This window comes from Phycodurus eques, chromosome 4 (assembly GCF_024500275.1).
Source record: "Phycodurus eques isolate BA_2022a chromosome 4, UOR_Pequ_1.1, whole genome shotgun sequence".
Taxonomy (NCBI): Eukaryota; Metazoa; Chordata; class Actinopteri; order Syngnathiformes; family Syngnathidae; genus Phycodurus; species Phycodurus eques.
The window spans coordinates 31,957,259-31,981,020 of record NC_084528.1 but is presented as its reverse complement, the minus strand read 5'-3'; the positions used below and the strand labels follow the sequence as shown (position 1 = coordinate 31,981,020).

The 23,762-nt window shown below is 46.3% G+C and overlaps 1 protein-coding gene across 2 annotated transcripts; it reads left to right on the top strand.

Annotated features, from left to right (window-relative positions):
• The first annotated feature begins 318 nt into the window (after positions 1-318).
• On the top strand, positions 319-21,471 carry nr2f5 (nuclear receptor subfamily 2, group F, member 5). Of its 2 annotated transcripts, none has more exons than XM_061675304.1 (4): positions 319-1,042; positions 14,480-14,760; positions 15,279-15,525; positions 18,659-21,471. In XM_061675304.1, the coding sequence occupies exons 1-4, from the start codon at positions 649-651 to the stop codon at positions 18,979-18,981; spliced, it is 1,245 nt and encodes a 414-aa protein (XP_061531288.1). In that variant the 5' UTR covers positions 319-648; the 3' UTR covers positions 18,982-21,471. The 2 variants fall into 2 exon arrangements, with proteins under 2 accessions (XP_061531288.1, XP_061531289.1); XM_061675305.1 differs by lacking the exon at positions 319-1,042 and adding an exon at positions 8,751-9,447.
• Positions 21,472-23,762: the final 2,291 nt, after the last annotated feature.

The window sequence follows — 23,762 nt, the reverse complement described above, 5'->3', positions numbered from 1 at the left end:
CGCGGACGCTGCGTGTTTATCGGCCCGTGTTCCCTGAATGCACGCTAGAGAGCGCACAGCCAGCCAAGCCAGGCTCCGTCGGGCTCCCGCTCGCGCACTCGCGCACCCGCTCAGTCAGTCGCTCGCTCGGCCGCCGCCAGCGAGGAGTGTCAGCCGCGACGTGGACGTGGGACGGGGGGAAAAAAAAAAAAAAAAAAAAGAAATGCGCAGAAATCGAACGTGAATCCTTTGGATTATCATCATCGGTGTGGTTAAAAGTCGCTTCGAGCTTTCTTTTTTTCTTCTTCTTCTTCTTCTTTTGCCTTTTTTTTTGGGGGGGGGGTGTGTGTGTGTGTGGGGTGGGGTGGGGTCGGGTGAGAGACTCCTTTTCCCGGGACGCCGGTTCCACGCGGAGGACGTGTTTATGGATCCGCGCGCGACCGTCGGCAGCACCCGGACATCATCCGCCGCTCACCGGACGCCCCTCGGTCATGACTCGCCGCTTCTGCCCCGCTTGTGAACTTTGATCCAGAAAATTCTGTTGTTGTTTTTTTCCCCTCTCTTACCCCCTCCCCCCCTCCCCCCCCAACCACCCTCCTCATTTTTCGTCCTTCCTCCTGCGTCCTAAAAAAAAAAAAAAAAAAAAAAAGTGCGTGTGGGGGGGATAGCATGGCAATGGTAGTAAACCAGTGGCCAGAGAACATTTCCGCCGACCCGGGCTCGCAGCTGCAGATTTGCGGGCAGGATCCCGGCGGCGGCGGCGGCGGCGGCGGCGGCGCGCCCGGGACGCCCGCCGGCTCCACGCCGGGCGCCGCGGACGCGCTGTCCGCGGACAAGCTGCAAGCCAACGTGGACTGCATGGTGTGCGGGGACAAGTCGAGCGGCAAGCACTACGGCCAGTTCACGTGCGAGGGCTGCAAGAGCTTCTTCAAGCGCTCCGTGCGCCGCAACCTGTCGTACAGCTGCCGGGGCAACCGCGACTGCCCCATCGACCAGCACCACCGCAACCAGTGCCAGTACTGCCGCCTCAAGAAGTGCCTCAAAGTCGGCATGAGGAGAGAAGGTAAGGCCGGGCGCACCTTGGCTGCTCGTGCTGCTGCTTGCTTGTTGTTGGCGTCTTCGAACGGAGAAAAGTGAGCGAGTCAGCTCAACATCTTCTTCAGTCGGAAGCATTTGCAACTTTTGCTTATTGCTGGACCCAAACGAGACGAAAGTAGAAATATCGCCGTGGTTCACACGTCTTGCGACATTTCCAGCCGCTGGAATTAAAAAGAAAAAAAAAACACACACACACACACAAAATAATACAAAATACAAGCGACCTTTGAATTTCTTTCAATGGGTACTTTTTCTTTTCATCGTTATTAGAGTCTTTTTTTTCGTCTTCAACCATTTGATGGACGTCCCTATTCGAAAAGAAAATATGGAATTTTGCTCAATCTGCCTTTAGTAAAATGCGAAATGAAAAACTTTTTTTGCATTGGTTGTTAACGCATTCATTAGATACGTGAGCACATTTTAAAAAATCAATGACTTCCTCCCTATACACGTAGAATATTGTCGCTTGTCATACCGGGACAAATATCAGCACTTTTTGATGCAGAAATTAAAAAAAAATATATATATATATATATATATATATATATATAATTTTTTGGGTGCTCGTGTTTCGTTCGAGACGATGCCGCCTCATCGGTCCGACATCGGTACTTTGGCGATGTATTAACAACGGATCACTTGGCGCCAAAAAGCGAGTAACGGCAAACGGCCCGGTGGGTGAAAAGGGGCGAAATTGTTCATGATTAGGAATTGGCACCCTTTTGGCAGTGTTCGTGAGGGTTACGCACATTCCAAATTCGAGACTCTATGTATAATCATCTCATTATTTGATGACGTATTCTGTTCGCCCTTGGTTTTATGATGATACAGCTGTGGGGGGGGAAAATGAATGGACAAGAAAAAAAGGATTTTTTGTTGTTGTTGTTGTTTTTTTTTGCTGTCCCGAAACAATAGAATGTCAAACTCACTTTCCAAGCTTATACTTCAAAATAAATGCAAAAACAGATGATTTGATTAAAAAATATATATATATACTTTCTGTAACTTCCACTGACAACCCAGGCTAAACTTGGCTCCTCCCCGATGTACAAAGTCTCTCAGTCGAGATGCGTCACTTCAACGTACTTCCTTGACACCGATGACTTATGTCTAAAGTGGTGGAAAATCGCGGCAGCGGTGATGTTTGCTTCCCGTGTGGCGTTTGCGCGCTCGCGCGGTTTTCCCTCCGGTACTCCGGCTTCTTTCCACATTTGGATAAGCGCTGTAAAAAAAATGGACGGATGGAACATAGTCACAAGCTTTTTTTTTTTTTTTTTTTTTCCCTTAACAAAAGATGTAGTGGGTGACAAAATGCTGTAAAAAGGGGGCGCCATGCAATTTTATTCCCGATTGTGGGGGGGGGGGGGGGGGGGGCAGATTTGGCCCCAGTGCCGTGAGTTTGATAGCCAGGGTCAGCAGGGGTTGCTCAAGGACACCTCCGCAGTCTCTCTTAAAGGGACGGCAGCCTCTGACTCCATTCAAAGGCGAGAGAGTCACCTGAGATGATCCCTGCTGGCTTACCAGGTCACGCACTGCGCCTCGCCTCGTGCTGGCTTGTGCGCGCGCGCGCGCGCGTGCGTGCGTGCGTGCCCATCTCCTCCATTGCCCACAAGCCACACCAACTCGGTCATGTGAGGAAATCTCCTGATGAGCTGCAGTGTTAAAAGTACATAAAAAGCATCCATAATCTAGCCATGTGATCAAAATGTTTTATGGGAGCCTTCAAGTGAAAAGATTGTAAATAAGAAGCACCCCCCCCCCCCCCCCCCCCAAAATAAAATAAAATCGTACTCGCGACATTTTCTTGCTAAAACCAATCAAATCCACTTTGTTACGCTACAATTATTCAAATGTAAATGTAATTCAAAGTGTATCCCACCAAAGGTGGTGGGGGGGGGGGGGCAGAGGGGGCAGAGGGGGCAGAGGGGGGGTCATGCCCTTGTCCTTAGATGCATTAGGAGCAGTCTTGGAGCATCTTACCAGATATTGTCACTGAAAATAGTTGATATTATTTTGAAATGATATTTTCAACTGAATTTTACTGATAATTTACATCAGTTTGGAAAAATGTCTTTACTTTGGTGTAATGTTTTGAAAAGCAAGTACTGTCAAGTCAAGACAGTGAGTTTATTTTTCTTTTCTGTTTTTGAATCATTTTTCTAAAATGATATTTTTCACAAAATTTTACTGTTCTAATTTACATAACTTTTGGAACAAAGTTTTACATTTATTTATTGCATTTTTTTTTTTTACACGAGGAGAAAGCCGCTAGTGTATTATTTCATGACAAGGTTGTGTTCAGTGTGAATCCAGTGAGAGTCCAGGCCTAAATCCAACCAGATTTTCTGCCGCGGACGCCCTCGCCGCCGGACGCAGTTGTGGCGCACTCGCATGGAAGCGTTGTCAAAAATTGTCCGCTCGTACTGCTAGACGGCCATCTTATTGTACGCGGCTGTAAACTATTTTCATGTCGTTTTGACAATTATATGATGCATTGAATTTTACAGGTTATAATTAACGTGATTATTATTATTTTTTTTAAAAAACGTTTTAGATGTGGGAGGCCTCGCGAGACACAATTCCGAAATGTTGTCAAGATGTCGCATTGTACATCGTTTTACCTTTTTATACGTCATCATATTTTCAGTGGAATTTTAGCGTTTATGTTTCACATCATTTGTTTAAATTTTTTTTAAAATGCATTCATTGCGGTGTCATTTTTACATAAAAAAAAAAGTCAACATTTGACATCCTGATCAGCCAAACAGCAAATTTTGCATTTCAATTTTTTTTTGTATATCATTTACATCAAAGTACAATAAATAAACAAATCTTGTCAGGATTTGTCATCCAGATATTGTACTTTTTTTATGCACGGTATAGCGCATATATTTTATTTGAATTAGACCGGTTTTAATTCACCTACGTTTTGTTTTTGTTGTTTCGAAAACAAAGCTGCCATGTTAACACGTCGACTGGAAATGAGGTCACGGCGACCGATCGCTTCGGCGGACAATAAACCAGAAACCACTTCAAGCAGTTACAAGCGGACAGCAACGTTGAGTTCGCGGTCTCGTTTGGATTAGACGGATTCACAAACGCCGCAAATCATTTTTCATGTATTTATTATTTTTTCCGGCTCTGTATGCGCCGGTGCGTTTGAGGTCAGCGGGATTAACGGCTGCCCTCAAATCCTCTTCGCCGTGTTTATGTTTATCGACACCGCACCGGCTCGCCCTCGGACGCCGGCCCGAGGGACAAACGGACGTGTTGCTGAACAGGAAGCGCGCTTTGAAACCGCGCCGGCGTGTCCCGGGGGAAATAAACGACGTCGACATGAATGCTGGAGCACTCCGGCGCCGCCGTGATTATTTTATGGCGGCATCCGTGGGAAATTGAAGCGCGGCGCGACTGAAGATTTTTTCTTTTTCTTACAGTCGACTATTACGCGAGCGAAGTCGAGCCGATGAATCGATGACATCGCCGATATTGTTTCAGCACAGTACGCGCCGACGTCACTGTCGCCACGTTGCGTAGCGGCGGCAAAAAAAAGTAGCCACAAATTTGACTCAGCTAAGAGTACCGTGGCTTTAGAATGATATGACTCGGGAAAAAGGAAAAAGTAGTACTCGGAATAATTACTTGAGTAAGAGTAAGTGTTCAGTTAAAAAAAAAAAAAAAGAAAGAAAGAACGGAGTACCTGGTGACTAACTTGTGATTTCTTTTTTTCATCAAAGCATGAATGTCAACTCAACCAACAAATATACATCGGGAATGCGCAAATTCAGATATTGCCCGACAATATTACCTGAACCCAAACAATAATACATGTCATCTTTGTAAAATAACATACATTCGGGCAAACGTAGCCACCAGAAATCGTCTCGAATGAACTTTGTTGATACTGGAAACAACAAAGAACAAAAGGCTCGCCAGGCAGAGATGAAGTTCTTGCTAGCACACACTTGCTATCCGTCCGCAACATTTTGGCGGAGTGAAGACAAATATAAACGCAACACTTCTGTTTTTGCTCCCATTTTTCGTCAGCTGGACTCCAAGATCGAAAACGTTTTCTACGTCCACGAAAGGCCATTTTCCTCAAATATTCTTCACGATCCGTGTCAGAGAGCATTTCCGCTTCGTCGACACAATCCATCCCACCTCGCAGGTGTGGCGTATCAAGATGCCGATTAGACAGCAGGATTGTTGCGCAGGTGTGCCTTAGGCTGGCCACAATAGAAGGCCACTCTGAAACGTGCAGTTTGATCACGCGGCACAATGCCACAGATGTCGCAAGTTCTGAGGGAGCGTGCAATTGGCGTGCTGACTTCAGCGCTGTCCACCGTGTCCGTTGCCCCACCGTAAGCCACCTCCAAAGGCATTTCAGACCATATGGCAGTACATCCGACCCGCCTCGCAACCGCAGACCGCGTGTAACCGCACCAGCCCGAGGACCTCCACGTCCAGCACGTTCACCTCCAAGATCGTGTGAGACCAGCCACCCGGACAGCTGCCGCATAACCGAAGAATTTCTGCACAAACGGTCAGAAACCGTCTCAGGGAACCTCATCCGCACGCTCGTCGTCCTCATCTCGGTTTTCGCCGTTCACGGCAGATGGCAGACGGCGCGTGCGGCGTCGTGCGGGTGAGCGGTTTGCTGACGCCAACGCTGTGGATGGAGTGGCCCGAGGCGGCGGTGGGGTTACGGCACGGGCAGGCGTCTTCTCACGGGCGACGAACACAGGTGTATTTCATTGATGGCATTTCGGATGCACAGAGATACCGTGACGAGATCCCGAGGCCCATTGCCGTGGCGTTCACGCACGACCGTCGCCCCGTGTTGCTGAAAACGTCCCGGTTCTTGCACGGCCAGCATACTTCCCGGACATGTCGCCCATCCGGCGCGTTTGGGATGCTCCGGATCGTTCCGGTTCCTGTCAATATCCGGCGACTTCGCACAGCCGTCGTAGAGGAGCGGACCGACATTCCACAGGCCAAGGAGATGTGCCGCACCGGGTGAGGCAAATGGCGCTCACACCAGACACTGACTGCTTTTCCGACCCCCCCAGACACCCACAACAAAGCACATTTCAGAGTGGCCTTCTATTGTCACCAGCCTAAGGCACACCTGTGCAATAATCATGCCGTCTCATCGGCATCTTGATATGACACACCCGCGAGGTGGGATGGATTATCTCGACAAAGGAGAAATGCTCACTAACGCAGATTTAGACAGATTTGTGAACAATATTTGTGGGAAATGCCCTTTTGTGTATGTAGAAAAGATTTAGATCTTTGAGTCCAGCTCACGAAAAATGGGAGCAAAAGCAAAAGTGTTGCATTTATATTTTTGTTCAGCGTAGTTGACTGTAGAGCCGGAACGATTCATGGAACGCTCCCTAATCACTCGAGAGGGATTTTGATCGAGTGGACAATATAGTTGACTCTAGGGCTGAAACGATTCATCGAACGCTACCTAATAAATACACAGGGATTTTAATCGAGTGGACAATACAGTTGACTCTAGGGCTGACACGATTCATCGAACACTACCTAATAAATACACAGGGATTTTAATCGAGTGGACAATACAGTTGACTCTAGGGCTGACACGATTCATGGAACGCTCCCTAATCACTCGAGAGGGATTTTGATCGAGTGGACAATACAGTTGACTCTAGGGCTGACACGATTCATGGAACGCTCCCTAATCACTCGAGAGGGATTTTGATCGAGTGGACAATACAGTTGACTCTAGGGCTGACACGATTCATCGAACACTACCTAATAAATACACAGGGATTTTAATCGAGTGGACAATACAGTTGACTCTAGGGCTGACACGATTCATGGAACGCTCCCTAATCACTCGAGAGGGATTTTGATCGAGTGGACAATACAGTTGACTCTAGGGCTGACACGATTCATGGAACGCTCCCTAATCACTCGAGAGGGATTTTGATCGAGTGGACGATACAGTTGACTCTAGGGCTGACACGATTCATCGAACACTACCCAATAAATACACAGGGATTTTAATCGAGTGGACAATATAGTTGACTCTAGGGCTGACACGATTCATCGAACGCTCCCTCATCACTCGAGAGGGATTTTAATCGAGTGGACAATATAGTTGACTGTAGGGCTGAAACAATGAACTGAAATACATCTTACACACAATGCAGGGATTTTGGCTCAGTGGGTGACTTAGTATTTGCACTTGGTTATTTCCCACCACTGATCTTGCAGGAACGTTTTGCTCCTTAGGAAAGGCGTCAAGCGGCGTGTTGTCCAGAACCCGCCCCGGGGCAGCCGGCCGCATAAAGACGGCGGCGTTCATCAGCTGCAAAGTGCGAGGGATTTTGTCTGTGAAATCATTTGAATTTGCAAGTGTTTGGTTTGATATCGCCTTGACATTCCCAGTAGACACGCTAAGTTTAGTGACCTCTTCGCATGAAGAAGATTCGGGTTTCTTCTCCTTCTTCCCACCCGCCCCGAGGGGCACGTCTGACCTCGTCATATCATTGGACGTCACCGAGTCGGGAGCGACGGCGTGTCTGCGACTCCCCCGAGGCGGGGCGGCGTTCCTCGTCTAACCTCGCACAACCGCCGCGTGTTCTCCTCTAATGTTTTGCGTTTGCCTTCGAGAAGTGGACAACGGCGCCGGGCTAGGAAAGCAAAAGTCGCCACGACGACTCGAAGGGAAGCCGAAGTAACAAACAAATTTGCTGAAGAAACGTTGCCGTGATACGAACATTTCAGTTTTTACGCCGCGCAGATCAATTCAATGAAATACCTATGTCGGCATGACCGACCGGTTAGCACAGTTGCCTCACAGTTGTGAGGTTGCGGGTTCAAATCCGGCCTCGCCTGTGTGGAGTTTGCACGTTCTCCCCTTGCCTGTGTTGGTTTTCTGCCCGGTACTGCGGTTTCCTCCCACATCCCCGCTCACGACGCAGCGAGCCGCTGGCGGAACGGCTTTGGCCCCGCAGATGCACACAACCGGAGCACCTCAGGGAACGTACATTATTTATTACATTTCCTTAGCCCGGGAGCTAACTCGCTAAGGAGCTAAGAGGCTAAACAGCTCGCTCCGGCTCGATCGATCGTGGCGACATGGTTTAAGACGCGTCACTAACCGGCGGACCGCAGTCCACGTCCGGACCCGGAAACAGTCCCGTCCGGACGGACCCGCACCAGAGCCAAAAAAAGAAGTTTAGTACAAGACGGCGATAGATCGGCTTAAAGCAAGACAACGTTTGGAACAAAGCGCTTCAAATGGAATGGCCAGAGTCATTTTTGTTTCTTCGTCTCAGTTCCCACTGGGAGCACTTGCTAAAAGTTGCACACAGGAAACCAGAAATACAATTCCATCTAAACAATGTTGTTGTTTTTTTTAACATGAAATTGTTTTAGGGTCTTCAAAAACACTTTTAAAACAATACACACACACATTTAAACAGAATAGATTGAGAGAGAGAGAGAGAGAGAGAGAGAGAGAGAGAGTGCAAGAGCAATGGATAAAAAATGGGCAAAATATCAAAATTAATCCCGCATACAGTACATAAAATAAGGCGTTTGCATCCCGGAGAGTCTCCCTGTACTATCGATCGCCTTAACAGGTTAAAAAGGGAGGGGGGGGGGGTATTGCGCAATAATAGTAATTGTTTTAAAAACGCAAAATAGCGAGGAACCGCGATATGTGAAATGCAATTCTGAACCAAAACAAAGGTTTTCACCAAACAGATCCTCTAAAATGGTTCCATTGTTCAGATTTGTTCAATTCAAATATGGCAAATTGTTTGAGACTGAGCTGTTGGCGCCAGATGCCAAACAGATCATCCTCACTTTTTTACTTCTCTGAAGTTAAGCACTTTATTTGAACACGTATAACTTTGTCTTTTACTTGGAAACGCAGCTCTACTTTCATTGAGTAAATGAGAGACCGTGACACAGTTGTGCTCATACGTTTGATTTCCATGGCAGGATTTGTAAGAAGTGTACATTTCTTTATTATGCTATATATCCGTGGCATATAAAAAAAAAAACAACAACAACAACAACAACGGCAATACTATCGTTCATTGCTGAAGGTTTGGGGAAGATATATCGTTCTCAAATATTTGCTATTGTGTCAGGCCGAAACACATATAATAATGTTGAGCAACGGATAACACAAAACCATTGATTTACAAGTCGACAAAAAATGCATCAACAAATGGGGCTTTTTTTCCTCCAAATTCTCCTCCTCTACCGTTTGCTCGATAGTCCAGGTTTTTACGACCTTGCGCATAAAAAAGCTTTCAATGACCTGTTTTGACTGCACTGCGGACCGGGATGGGAGTCGAACGTCTGCTGGATGCATCACCTGTAAGTTGAAAAAAATAGATACCATTACTAGAGAATACTTTTGATTGATGGCGTGTTTTGCAAGGGTAATAAAAAAAAACATTACTTTTCTTCATCGCCATCGTAAAAGACGTTCGACTCGCGGGTGTTGAATTCCCGCAAGATGGACGAAATGGAAAATTCGCCTGAGTACCGGCAACAGATGTTACATTGTAATGTGAACGAGTGGGACTAAATTATGTTTTGCTGTGACAAGGATTGAAGGAGCGTGTTTGCTCGCTAAATGTAGCTGACGCGAGCTGCAATCGAGTTAGCGTCGTCGATCTCCATCGGAGGAAGCTCGGGACGAAGCTCGGCCGGCTGTCCGAAAGCGAGTTCGCTCATCCGACCGTTTCGGATCCCATTCACTCAAATCCCGGTCGGCAGACGATCGGCCGACAAGCGGCCGAGAGCATCTCGCCGTGTGTGCGGGCCGCCATTTTGCTCCTTTATTTGCATCCTTTATTTTTTTTCATTTTGTCTTCTCTCTTTTCCGCCATTATGTTTGTCTCTTCTCATTATTTGTTGCACCCCGCCGGACCGCCCCCTCCCTTCTTCTTCTTCCGCTTCCTCTTCTTCAATCTGAGGAAGGGTCGTTCACCTCAAGGCATTGTTGCCCTCTACGGGGTGCCATTCCTCATTGCAGTTATCCAGAGGCATAGACCCTCCCCCACCCATCCCCGTTAAAAAACGCCATTGACGCCTTTAGACGGCATTGGCAGGGAATAAGTTCATTGGCCAGCTATTTTTTTTATACTTATTGGCTCTTTCCAAATTTCTACAAATTGGCCAATTTTTAGTCAAATTTTGTTGTTGTTGTTGTTGTTGTTGTTTTTTTAAACAAATTAACACTTTACAAAGATAATAACGTTCAAAAAATAATAATTTTAATGGTGAAAATCAGTGACATTTTTCACTCTGTTGTAAAGTTCAACAAATACTAAAGGACAAAGTCTTGTAAAACAGTTTTTTTTCCCCACATTTTTGTTGTTGAAATACGTTAAGGGACCAGAAAATAAATTATTGTATTCAATATCTTTTTTTTCAAATTAATCGACCGATTAATCGGTTATTGGAATTGCACTCTGCCTCGAAAACACCATGTCGGTCGGGCCCTACCTCCAGTGGTGACCTCTAGTGGTGAAAAGTGGATGAACTGCGGTCGCCCAGGGAGCTAAAGTTTGCGTGTTTTGTGCTTTCAGTGTCGGCGTTGTGACTTAGCCGCTTTCCAGTTCCCCCACCGGAGTTGCCAGGCTCGTGTTGTTTTATTGGATCACACTTGACATTTAAATGTGACCAGATTGAGCTCGGAGCCTCTGGCTTTTTTGGGGGGGCGGGGTGGTTCTGCTGCCGTCGTGCTTCGTCTTTTTGCTTTTTTTGTTTGTTCGTTTGAACGGGGAAGTTAATGTTTAGCTGTTTGGACGCTCGTTTCTTCTTGGAATACATGCGGATAAAAACCAATCAATTCAAAGGAATGAGTGGAATAATTGTCGACGATCAATCCAGGGATTTGTTCATCCCGTCGCTGGACTCGCGCGGCGGGATCCGCACCCTTCGCTTCCCGCGCGTGACCCATATTGAGCAAACAGCGGTGCCGAATATAGGTCAAGCAAAACTAAAACATCCGTAGCACACCCAGCCGGGTCCAAAGTCCACATGGAAGAGTATCGTCGCCGGGAGGGGGTCAGGGGTTTCTCTTCCCATCCCGCCGCTATGACGCTAACAGTTGTTAGCTGGCTCGTTTAGCCTGTGACAAATCCCGACACTTAACCCAACTCACATTCCCCCTTCGTGTTTTGTTTTTTTCCGGATAACTTCAATTGAGCTCAATTCTGCCACCAGCGCCCCGATACAGAAAAGGCATCTACACGCAGATCAAAAGAATACCATTGTTCATTATTTGTTCAATAATAATACTCATTATTATTATTATTATTATTATACTTGTTTATGAGTGAAGCCTGACCCTACCAACCAAAGAAATCGAACTGATTTTTTTTTTTTAAGTTGTCTTGCATTTATAACATGTAAGCCAATTTAAAATATAAAATCAAATTTGAAACAATTGAATTATTCGAATTTAAAAATATAAAAATGTCAAAACCGAATAGTTACGTGTTGTCAACTGTCCACATATATTATTTTCTGATTTGCAAATAAGATTAGCTTTATCAATACGGCGAAATGTTGATGGGCAGGAAAAATGTTAACTGGTCAAGTAATCGGTGTTGGCGTTTCCATTTTGGGAGTTAATCGTAATAACTAGTTCTAATACGCTTACACTTTACGGAAGGCAATTACGTTTCCTGAATTTGTGACGCCCCCTGGAGGCCACTGTGCCCTGAACATGTGCCTACACTATATTGCGTAATTGGCGAGCCGGATCAACGTAGTAATCATGCAAGAGTAAAACATAATTAGTGGCATAATTACTCATGTGATGAGTGAGCTATATTGTCCACTATATCAAAATAAGTTGTATTTGTAGTGAATAGAGAGTCGGTCGGGAATGAGGAATAAATTATTCACACGTTCGGACACCCGAATCGACACAACTTGGTCAATGGATCCCAACATAGACAGTTATTTAGTTAGACTACATTGACGATAGTAGAAGGCATTCGATTCATCGTTTCAGCCCTACAGTCAACTATACAGTCCACTACATAAACATCCTTATATAGAGATTTTAGAGTTGGGAATGAGTTCATAAATCCCAACACCGACAGATATTTAGTTAGAGTGGGTTGGCTATATTAGCTGTTATTCAATTAATCGTTTCAGCCCTCGAGTCAGCTACATTATCCATCATATAAAAATGTCGATATAGTGATTATGGAGCAGGGAATGAGTCAATGATCGCCATCACGGCCAATTATTTAGTTCGGCTCCGTTGTATATTAGCCGTTATTCGATTAATCGTTTCAGCCCTAGAGTCGACTATATAGTGCACTATATGAAATCCCTATGTAGTGATTAGTCGTAGTATAACGCAGTTTTTTGAAGGTCAGTCTTTAAATTTCGCCTTTTTATTTTTTATTTATTCATTTGTAACTACCGGGCTTTCGTTTTTTGCCATATTGCTTGAAATTTCAGCTTCCTGGTTTGCGCGTTCACGTTTCGCTCCGCAACTGCGGCATGTTGTCGCGCGCCACCTTAAAACAAACGATTGTCCGGCACTTGCCGAAGCCGCGTAGCCGGACGAGCGTGTTTCGGTGGAGCCCGTTTAAAAATAGCTGCGTTTTGTGTGCGTGCGTTTCCCGCCGTCAGACATCTCCGAGCATCGCGTGAATCACATACAGCCGCTCGCTCGCTTGACTAATTAATTCAGGAAGTGCCTCATCAAAGTCTCAAAGACGGAGGCAACGGCATCCTCGCAGCAAAAAAAAAAAAACATTCAAAAAGAAATAATTCATATTTGGGCACGCGATGCTTTCTCGTCTGTGTCTGCGTCACAGCGCCCCCTGCTGATTCGCTTCTTATTTTCCACGAACGCCGACTGAAAGCGTACCACACGACGAGAGCGAACCCCCGTTCATCACGGGAGGAACGTTCCAGACAAATGTTCATTAAGAACCGTATCATTACGGGCTCAATTGTTACATATATTTGCTCGAAATGTTTTTTGTGCTCCAGGGATCCCGCCGGACCGCTTAAGTGTGTTCGGGTAAGGAATGCATCCCAATTTGAACAGCGGTAGTTTTAGCGCGGATGCGCCCCCAGTGTCCTGGCTGGTCCACAAATGTGTCAATTGCCCTGATTGCAAAGCAGGCGAGCATCAATATGATTCTGTGGCGCTTAAGTGATCACATATCGTCGGTTGAGCAGAGCCTACGAAATTGCACGTTTTGCTCCAGCGCGGCTCCCACCTGCATCGCTCGAGCAAAACCTTCGCGACAGCTTTGACCCCAAAAAGTGTCACGTGAACCCGTGCATCACGGGGATGAATTCCAAAATTGCAGTTTCACAGCCAGCGGTGTCAAACATACCGCTCGCGGGCCCACCGATAACACAAACGAAATTGCCTCCGGGTCGCCATTGTCAATGAGAAACTGTTCTCAATTGCTTTCCCGGGTTAAATCGAGGAAATACAAATTCGATTTTTTTTTTTTTTTTTTACAGCTCTGAGCAGTAGTGTTCTTGTTAAAAGGTGTCCCGGCTGGTCCACCACGAGCACATCATGTTTACGTTGGGAATCGGCGGGCAAGCCAGGGTGGCATCGATTCTGACTTGGACGCCGTTGTGTCGTCAGAGAAGGACATTGAGTCGCTTCCATTTCACCGTTTTGGCTCCGCGGGTCACTTCGGCCGAGTGCGTTGCCGACTGTGGGACGCAAACGGCGGCGGGACGCCGTCGGGCTCGTTCGAGGCAGGCTGGCGTCGAGATGACTTCGAAGCTGTTAAGTGAAGGTCACACGGCGTGGCGTCCTCGCCTTCCTGGAAGCGACTTCTCCTTCCGAGAAAATGAAAAGCATCGCTGCCGTGCTCTCGCGGCGTCGCCCTCGCTTTGCGCAGCTGCGCCCTCGCTTTGCCGCTCACGACGCGCACGTGCGTTTGTGTAACACGAGACCGACGAACAGGTGTTTTCCAAACGCTCGCCATCACCACCATCGTGAACACTCGGCCTCTGGGTCGAACCCTTCGCCAGCGTACACGGCGGGTTTTTCCCTGACGTCCCCGAATGCAGCACAGAAAAATGCAGGTCGCTGTTTACGATGGAGTTGTTTGGCCTCAACGGTAACGGCAGGCAAACTTTGAAATCCAGACCCCTCCCCCCCAAAAACAACAACACCATTTTTTGTGCTGAAATATGACTACTTTTACTGTTCTGCTTGATTTTGATTGTATGTCGAAAAAATTCTTTGAACGTGCACCTTCAGTGGAAATGTACCTGAACATATCCAAATTTGTAATCGCGACACCGTGGACTGGCGCCATTGTCATATATGTTTTTCTGAAATCGCGTCCGCCGCCGCCGCGTCAGAATGTGACAATGGGTGTTTTGCGTCCCTCAGCCGTCCAACGAGGACGCACGTCCAACTCTCAGAGCAGCCCGGGCCAGTACCTGAGCAACGGGGGCGACCCGTACAACGGCCAGCCGTACCTGTCGGGTTTCATCTCGCTGCTGCTGCGCGCCGAGCCCTACCCGACGTCGCGTTACGGCGCGCAGTGCATGCAGGGCAACAACCTGATGGGCATCGAGAACATCTGCGAGCTGGCCGCACGTCTGCTCTTCAGCGCCGTCGAGTGGGCCAAGAACATCCCCTTCTTCCCGGACCTGCAGCTCATGGACCAGGTGAGCAGGGAATTTGATCGCGCTTGCCCTCGTTGCCCCGCGTTGCCGTAACGACTGGTAGCGTTATAGCCATCGCTAATCTTGGTCGCCATCTTGCTAAATGTTAGCATTTGAGCTATTCTCTTTTATAATACCACAGGGCACAACGTTAACTTTTGTTCCATCTACCTTTGTGTTTTGATCATTATTTTGATCATGTATTCGTTGTTTAGAGCCATTGTTTAACTCCTTTCAGCGTCTCCACGGTTTTTACCGATTTTCTGACGGATGTTATGGACCAAACCAGGAACGTAATCGTAATCAAGTTATGTTTGTGCATTTTCTGCGCTGTCAATTTGAAATAATTCTTTATTTTTTTTTTGGATCTGATTTGTCAAAGTGAAAAAACACCCGACAGATTCATCGATTATTTAAAGAATTGCTAGTTGCGGCCTTAATTTAAAGCCCGTGTGAGTTGTGAGAGCCTTTCAAAAAATGTCTTTTCGCACACTCCCTCTATTGCGCTCGGTTGTCCCCAGGTGGCGTTGCTGCGCATGTCGTGGAGCGAGCTGTTCGTCCTGAACGCGGCGCAGTGCTCCATGCCGCTGCACGTGGCGCCCCTGCTGGCGGCGGCCGGCCTGCACGCCTCGCCCATGTCGGCCGAGCGCGTGGTGGCCTTCATGGACCACATCCGCGTCTTCCAGGAGCAGGTGGAGAAGCTCAAGGCGCTCCAGGTGGACACGGCCGAGTACTCGTGCCTCAAGTCCATCGTGCTCTTCACGTCCGGTGAGTCACGGAGAAATATCTTCGCCCGCTGCAACAGCCGTAACAGCCGTTAAAAGTAACAAGGAAACAAAATCACGCCATTTCGCACTTGACATCGCCTGTACCGTCATCAAAGGTCAAATTCAAGGTGGCATCATGCTGACCATATCATATTTCTGCTGAAATACGAGTGTAGTTTAGCATTTCCACGGTAATCAAAGATAACCGACTGAATCGGTATTGTTTGCCAGATTGTAGCTCTTGGCTGCGGGGGCGGAGCTACGTGGTGGCCAGGGGGGCGCGGCCACCCCAGACTGACCACTATAGTGTTTTTTCAAGGCCGAAAAGTTCGATCAACCGCCCCCGTGTTGACAATTGATTTCGGCCACCCCACCCAAAATTTCCAGGCAAGAAATTGGAATGTCGTACAATAACGTTCATGAGTTTGTAACCCAAGCAAAGATTCATTCATTCATTCATCGTGCGCGCCGCCTCTGCTCACGCGGGCCGCGGGCGTGCCGGAGCCTATCCCGGCCATCCCCGGGCGGGAGGCGGGGTGCGCCCTGAACCGGTCGCCAGCCAATCGCAGGGCACGTAGAAACAAACAACCGTTCGCGCTCACATTTAGCGTCTTCAATGAACCTAGCGACGATGGCATTTGGTCACTTCGTACTAAAGTCCGAATGGTTTTCATTTTTCTGTATAAAACCTTTGTTCCCGAAAGTCGAACTAAAACCGAATTGTTACGTTGCTGGGTTAAAACTTGCCGTTGTTCATCAAAGCTTGCATTGTGAAGTAGGCTTTTATGCACAAATTACGAACATTTTTTGTACGAAAAACCAAGCGGATGGACCGAAACGGGGACAAAATTGAGATGACAAAAATGGACGCAAACCAAATCTTACAAAAAAAGTAGGGCGTACGGAAACCCGAGTTCCACTGTACAATATATCATCGTTGATTCAAATTTCAAAGTACTGAACGAGTACTTGATTGCATGTAGCCCTTTTTTTTTTTTTTTTTTTTTTAGAGAATTATAGCTTCTTTGATCACTTTATACTTGTAAAAATATATGAAATGTATGATTTATCAAATACATACATCCCGATAATGAATACGTTGTGTTTAGTTTTTGACGACTCTCGGCGTGTTTGTTCTTCTTCACGCCGCGTTTCCTACGGTGTGCGTTTTTGCTGACGCCGATTGTGCGGGTCACTCGGCTCCCGTCGCCTCTGACGTGCTGTCACAAGCCAGACGCCTCGCTGGGAGATCATCATGTGAACAAGTTAACAGAAGACCCCTCCCCCCCCCTCCCGAAAACAAATGGAAAACCCCACCAACGCCCCCGTGCAACGTGGATCTTTTGCTTCCTCTGTGATCCCATCTATTATTCAGCCGCCTCCCCCCTCATGTCGGTGGTTAAATTATGGATGGCGGCGGATCGGCCACAGCGCGGCCGTGACCTACATCGTAACCCCCCGTCGCCTTCAGCCTCCCGTGTGACACGCACGCACACACAAATCCAAGTCAATCAATTGAAATCGTTCTTAGCCTAGCTATTTATATATACACCATCCTGTTAGCGTATATAATTATTTAGATGCACTTTTGTGCCTGTAAATGTCGGTTTTGTTTCTAAAAAAATTAATGGAACATTTGAAAAGTAAAATAACAATAAAATATATGAACAATTTGCAATATTCAGGTACTACGCATACTATCGTATCATATACATATTATTTAACAATATACTGTCCATTCAATAGAAAACAATGTAATTCGCCGCATATGACAGCTTCGTTCGCTTACACGCTTTTTGGGACTGGTCAAACAAACAGTCTCCACTGTGATTGGCCAAATCCTTTGCCGAGCGACTCAGCTGAAAATAGCCAATAGTTGGCAGCCTTCGTCATGGTCGACATGTTGAGGAAATGGTGACTGATACGCCAAATTATTTGGAGTGACCAATAAACATATTCATTCATTTATGGATTTACCCCAGAAAAAAAAGCCCGCGCCGTCTGGGTGGCTTGGCGCGAGCGCCCGCAGAGCTGTCGCTTCGGCACGCGAGGCCGCTTTTTGGGGCGGCGGAGGACAGCTCGGCTAATCTCCGCCGCTTTGTCACAAACATGGCCGCCCGACACGCACGCACAAAAAAAGCCGAGGGGAAAAAAGGAAAGACAAGAAAAGCAGCCCAGCTGTCCTCCAAGCAGCAGAGAAATAGAGCAGTGATTCACACAGCTTGACACGCTACATTTTTGGGGGGGGGTTACATCAAAGCCCGCCGTGACAAAAAGGAGCCCCGATGCAAGCTGACAGGTTCAAACGAACGCGGGGGAGAAACACGAGGGGTCGTGCGGGGGTCACGGGCAAAAAGAGAGGGAAAAAAGCGTCTTTGTTTGGACTTCACACGGCGGCAAATCCCTCGTGCCTCCCCGCCACAGAGGGTGTGAAAAGTGTAGCGCGCAACGTAACCTCAGCTGTGCAGTGGGGGGGGGGAATCGGGCGAGGGGGGCTGGGGTGGGCGAGGCGCACGTCAAGGCCGGAGTGCATGCGCACTTTGCATTTACAAACATGAATTAGGAATTAATTATGCTCTCTCCATAATATCACCACCGACACAGCCCAAACCCTAAGTACTAACCGTAACCACTACCCGCTAACCTTGACTTAAACCCTGACTTAAACCCTAACGAGGCCCCACGCCTAACCACCAACCTAAGCCAAACTACCAACTCTATACTAAAGCTGACCTTTTGAGCCATTTTCAGCAGAGCGTTTTCAGTGGCTGAAAATTCTCTGTTTATAGCTTATAGTGGTTTCAGATGATTCTGATTCTGATTCTGATATTCCAACATCACGTTCAATCGCTTATCTTCGTGGCCGACCAGTTCCCTCTGCACCGAAGCCTTACATCGATCCATTTTTAACAAAACAGTCGTACTCAAATATATCTAAGCTCACCATTTTCACTCGTTATTGTCTAAACAAAAAAATCCAGGCGCTCAATGTTGAGGCGACGTACCGCCATACGACTCCCTCACTTTGAGTTTTACACACTCACTTGAACGCTCGAGATGCGGATCGATTTGCTCTCAAGCGATTTTATTCGCTTCATTCGCTAACGTCCTGTTTTGTGTCGTCTTCGGCGTAGACGCGATGGGTCTGTCGGACGTGGCCCACGTGGAGAGCATCCAGGAGAAGTCCCAGTGCGCCCTGGAGGAGTACGTGCGCAACCAGTACCCGAGCCAGCCCAACCGCTTCGGCCGGCTCCTCCTGCGTCTGCCGTCGCTGCGCATCGTGTCGTCGCCCGTCATCGAGCAGCTGTTCTTCGTGCGGCTGGTGGGCAAGACGCCCATCGAGACGCTGCTGCGCGACATGCTGCTGTCGGGCTCCAGCTACAACTGGCCCTACGTGCCCGCCGCCGTGCCCCGCGAGAGACCCATCTCGCTGCACTACAACGACAACGGGCCCTGAGGCCGCACCCGCGCCCGGCCCCCGGCGGGGCGTTTCTCGTTGACCCGGACGAGGGCTCGCCCGAAAAAATACATAAATAAATACAAAATTTTTAAAAACTGGACGAAAGCAGAGAGCCATGAAAACCGCAAGCCATTTAAAACAAAACTAGAATTGAAAAAACTAAAAGTCTCTTTGGACCTTTTTGCCAAGGTTTTATTGTGTGTTTATACAACAGAGAGAAACGTCATGATTGTGTCCACATGTACAGTATATCGTCTACTCATAGCACAGCGGGATTCCACTTGGGTGGGGGGGGGGGGGGGCAGTTCAGGCTCTAAAGTGGGTGACTAGATGGGCATGGGCCAAAAAAACAGGAAAAAATGACATTTATCATGCCAAAGTCAAATTCGACGTTTTTTAAAACACATTTTTAGGGGGGTGGGGGTGGTAAACACGGTGGGCTAGCGGTTGTGAGGTTCAGGGTTCAATTCTGGGCTTGAGTTTACATGTGGGTTTTCAACAGCCACGTTCCAAAAAGGCGCACGTTGGATTCATCGAAGACAGTGTAAATAATAAATCAGAATTTCCTTTGTTTAAGCAGGTAAACAATTGAGACCGGTTTCTCACGTTCGAGGCAATTTGGGGTTCGGTGTCTTGCCCGAGGGCACTTCGGCAGCAGACGGTCGGCGCTGGGATTCCAACTGCCGACCCGTTGAAGACTAAATTTTGCAAAGGTGGGAATGTCTGTTTGTCCAAATGTGCTCTGCGATGGTCTGGTACCCCGCTTCTCTCGCCAAAATTCCATTCAGCTTCATTGAGGACTCCAAATTCTTGCTATCTACCAACATGAGTACTAATTTGGGGTTTTGCAAAAGTGCCCCGCCATCAGCCGGCGAGTGGCGACTAATCCAAGGTGTACCCCGCTTTTGTCGACAAAAGTCCATTTAGGTCGATTGAAGACTGGAAATTGCCCTTTGGTGCAAGTGTTCTTTGTCTCCACTACAAAACTCAAAATCATACTGAGAATATTTTTACTTGACATAAGTACAAAAAAATTTGCCAGTGCAGTAAGAAAGAAAGAAAAAAACTACTCCACTGATTTTTTTTGTTTTTTTCTTTTTTTTTACATATTTCAAGTACAAATGTGCTTGAAACAGGTAACAATTCTAAAAAATCACCTGATCGATTAATCGTTTCTCGTGATTAGGGAGTATTCGATTAACGGTTTCGTCCACTCTATAAAAATGTCTATATAGCGATTAGAGAGTATTACGAACGCAATCGCTGCGTTTGCAATCATTCATCATTTCCGACTCCCCACAATGAAAAAACTCAAAAGCGTACCACCAATATTTGTTCTATTTCTAGTCAAATTAGTCCAATTAAAATAAGAGAGGAACTTAAAAAGTCAATTGTTTTAAGACACTTTTTACTTGTATCAAGCTCATTTTTACTTGAAATACTGTAAGTAGAAAAACAATTGCCAGTGGAGTAAGAAAAAAAAAAGTCTCCGCTGGAAAAAAGAAATCGACTTATTTCAAGTAAAATTGAGCTTGAAACTAGTTAGAATGTCTTTAAACAATTGAACGTGTTTAGGTGATGTCTTATTTTAAGTGTAATCAGACTATTTTTAAGACTTTTGACTAGAAATGTGACAAATATTCCTGATAAGATTTAGTTTTTAGTTTTTGCAGTGTGGGCACTGCTTTTCTTCCCAAAAGTCAGCTAGTAGCTAGCTAGTAGCTGTAAATTGCCCATAGGTGTGAATGTGAATGTTTGTTCGTCTAGCTGCCCTGCGATTGGCTGGCGATCATCGCAGGACGTACCCGCCAAAACCAAATCCAAATAAAAAGCCAAGGCACTTGCATGGCGAAGCTGATTTGAGAAGCGCAGCCAACGGAAACTCCTCACGCTCATTTTTCTACGTTACCATTGTCGCCAATGGCGCTTTTTGGGGGAGGGGCTTTTGTTTATTCCGGGTTGGTGGGTGGTTTTCCGAAATGACCTGTACTTGCCTTCGAACAAAAAAAGACTTTGTCACATTTATCTTATGACTGTGCCATAATCTGTCGTTACCTGTTATAACAGGTATTAAGTCCAACAACAACAACAAAATCGGAGTTTATCAGAGTTTATCGGCGCTTATATATCGGAGCGTGGAGTGTGTCACTAATGTGTGAAAACAAGTCTTTATTACGTTCTGATACGGTTCTCATCCTGATCCCGCTCGGACTTGTGGCCGTGACTTTTAGCGTAGGACTAGTTTCAAGTTGTCCGTCCTCCCGCTCGTCTTCGCTCGCGGTGGGAAAGAAACTTTGAGAAGATTTGGCAACAGACATTTCCGACACGGCGCTCGCTGTGTTCTCAGCGTTTCGGAGAAACCGTTGATTGTCGTCCGTGTTTTTGGTGGTTGATGACGTGACACAAATGTTCCTGGGAGTTTGTTTTTACGAAAACCACAAATGGACGATCCCATTTATTGAAATAAAATTTTGTTGTTCACACTGACTTTGTGCTTGTCCTTCACTCATTGGAGCCGGAGTCAAGTTTCCAATCGGGGGGGGGGGGGGGTTAAAACCAGCTTAGGGTTTCAGACAAGGCCTCTGGTTTTAAAGGAGCGCGTTTTCCTATTGTCGCTAGTCGCAACCCACATTTTTCAAACAAGAAAAATGAAAATAACTGAAGATTGAAGACTTGTTTACAGAGTAAACTAAAGCAAAGCAAAAGTATTCATATAGCGCATTTCATACGCATACGCTTTACATGAGTAAAAAGCATTTTAAAACAAAGAAAAAAATGCTTATAAACATTTAAAACAAAGAGGGAAAAAATTAATAAAATAAAATTCTAAATTAAAACCGCATACAGTGGAAGAAATATCATTTAAAAGTGGAAATACTCGAAAAAGCATAAGAAAAAAAGAAGAGTTTTTAACCTGGACTTGAAAACATTCCCACTTGACCCGAGTCTGTCGATCTCAGAGCCCTACTGGGTTTATATTCTATGAGCATTTCTTTCATGTATTCAGGACCTAAACCATTTAGTGATTAATAGACCAGTAGCAGAACTTGAAAATCTATTCTACGGTCGACTGGAAGCCAGTGTAAAGACTTCAGAATTGGAGTAATATGCTCTGACCTCTTTGTTCTGGTCAGAACCCGAGCTGCAGCATTCTGAATGAGCTGCAGCTGTTTAATGTCCAGTCAGAAGACCGTTACGATAGTCAAGCCTACTTGAGGTAAAAGCGTGGATGAGCTTCTCCTGGTCTGCTTGACACATGCAAGCCTTCACTCTGGATATCGTCTTCTTCTTCAGTTTTAGTAATTGATTTGATACGACTGTTGAAAGTCAGGTCGGAATCTAACAGAACACCAAGGTTTCGGACTTCGTCTGTGGTTTTTAAAGAGAGTGACACCAGGTATTTACGAACAGCAATCCTCTTTTCTTTACTGCCAAAAAAAATTATCTCAGTTTGGTTGTGGTTTAATTGAAAAAATGTTTGGCTCATCCAGATATTTATCTGTTTTAGACAGTGACACAACACCTCAATTGAGCTGTCGTCATCCGGAGACACTGCTAGATATAACGGTGTGTCATCTGCATAGCTATGATAGTCAAAATTAAAGTTGTGAAAAATTTGACCCGAGGGTAGCATACACAGGCTGAACGGGAGGGGTCCGAGAACTGACCCTTGAGGGACCCCATAGGTCATTGCCATTCGATGAGACTGAACACTTCCAATGGTTACAAAATAACTCCTTTCCTCCAGGTAGGACCTGAACCGTTTAAGGACTGTTCCATTTAGTCCTACCCACGTTTGCAACCTGTTCAGCAGTATGCTATGATCTATCGTATCGAAAGCCGCGCTGAGGTCCAACGAGATCAGAATTGACACCTTTCCCGAGTCAGTGTTCAACCTTATATCATTTAGCACTTTGATAAGAGCAGATTTTGTACCGTGATGAGTACGGAAACCTGATTGAAACTCGTCAAAAAGTCCATTTAAGTTGAAGAAATTGCTGAGTTGATGAAAAATAACTTTCTCAACAATCGTCGCTATGAAAGGGAGAGTTGAGATGGGTCTATAGCTTGCTAACATGGAAGCTTCCAGCGCTCTATTTTTTAGCAGAGGCTTAATGGCAGCTACGTTAAGAGCTTGAGGAAACTCGCCTGACTGAAGTGAGCAATTGATGAGTTCCTGCAAATCAGCTAGCACAGACTTCGCAATAGCTTGGAAAAAGTCAGATGGTATTGAGTCAAGACAGCTGCTGAACCGCTTTTCCTGGGTGGCCTCAGATGTAGTATCATTTGATCATTTTGCTGATTTGTGCTAATATTTAACCTGATGGATTGTCATTTTTCACTAAAACAACAAGCACAACGCCACATTGAAAATACTCACCACAAATCGTCTTTGTCAAGTCCACAGCGAGTCCCGCCCTCTTGCCAAGCTCGTACCTCGATTTTGTTGGACCCATATTCAGCTAGCAAAACGGACAAACAAAGGCAATAAAACCCTGAAAAGTCACACAATGACGCGTTACGCAAAGTAGCCACCGCCTGCTACAAAATGGCGGCATCGCCCGGCATAAAATGGATGACCGAAATGTTCGCACACTGCCACGAGGTTCTATTTTATGTCATATTTTTCTTCGATCTGCGGTGCGTCAATGGAATAGTTCCAACATTGAGGTGCTCGTCAATCTGGGTTCCACTGTATTATTTTCCAAGTTAAAAGTCCTCATCACAGTAAATGACAGTATTCATAGTATATTCTTTCAGTGTTCATTTAAAAAGCA

Bases quoted from the DNA above. Each gene is read 5' to 3' on its own strand.
- nr2f5 (XM_061675304.1), top strand. From the start codon at position 649: ATGGCAATGGTAGTAAACCAGTGGCCAGAGAACATTTCCGCCGACCCG. The intron at 1,043-14,479 runs GTAAGGCCGGGC...TGCGTCCCTCAG, and splicing joins AGTCGGCATGAGGAGAGAAG to CCGTCCAACGAGGACGCACG. The intron at 15,526-18,658 runs GTGAGTCACGGA...TCTTCGGCGTAG, and splicing joins CATCGTGCTCTTCACGTCCG to ACGCGATGGGTCTGTCGGAC.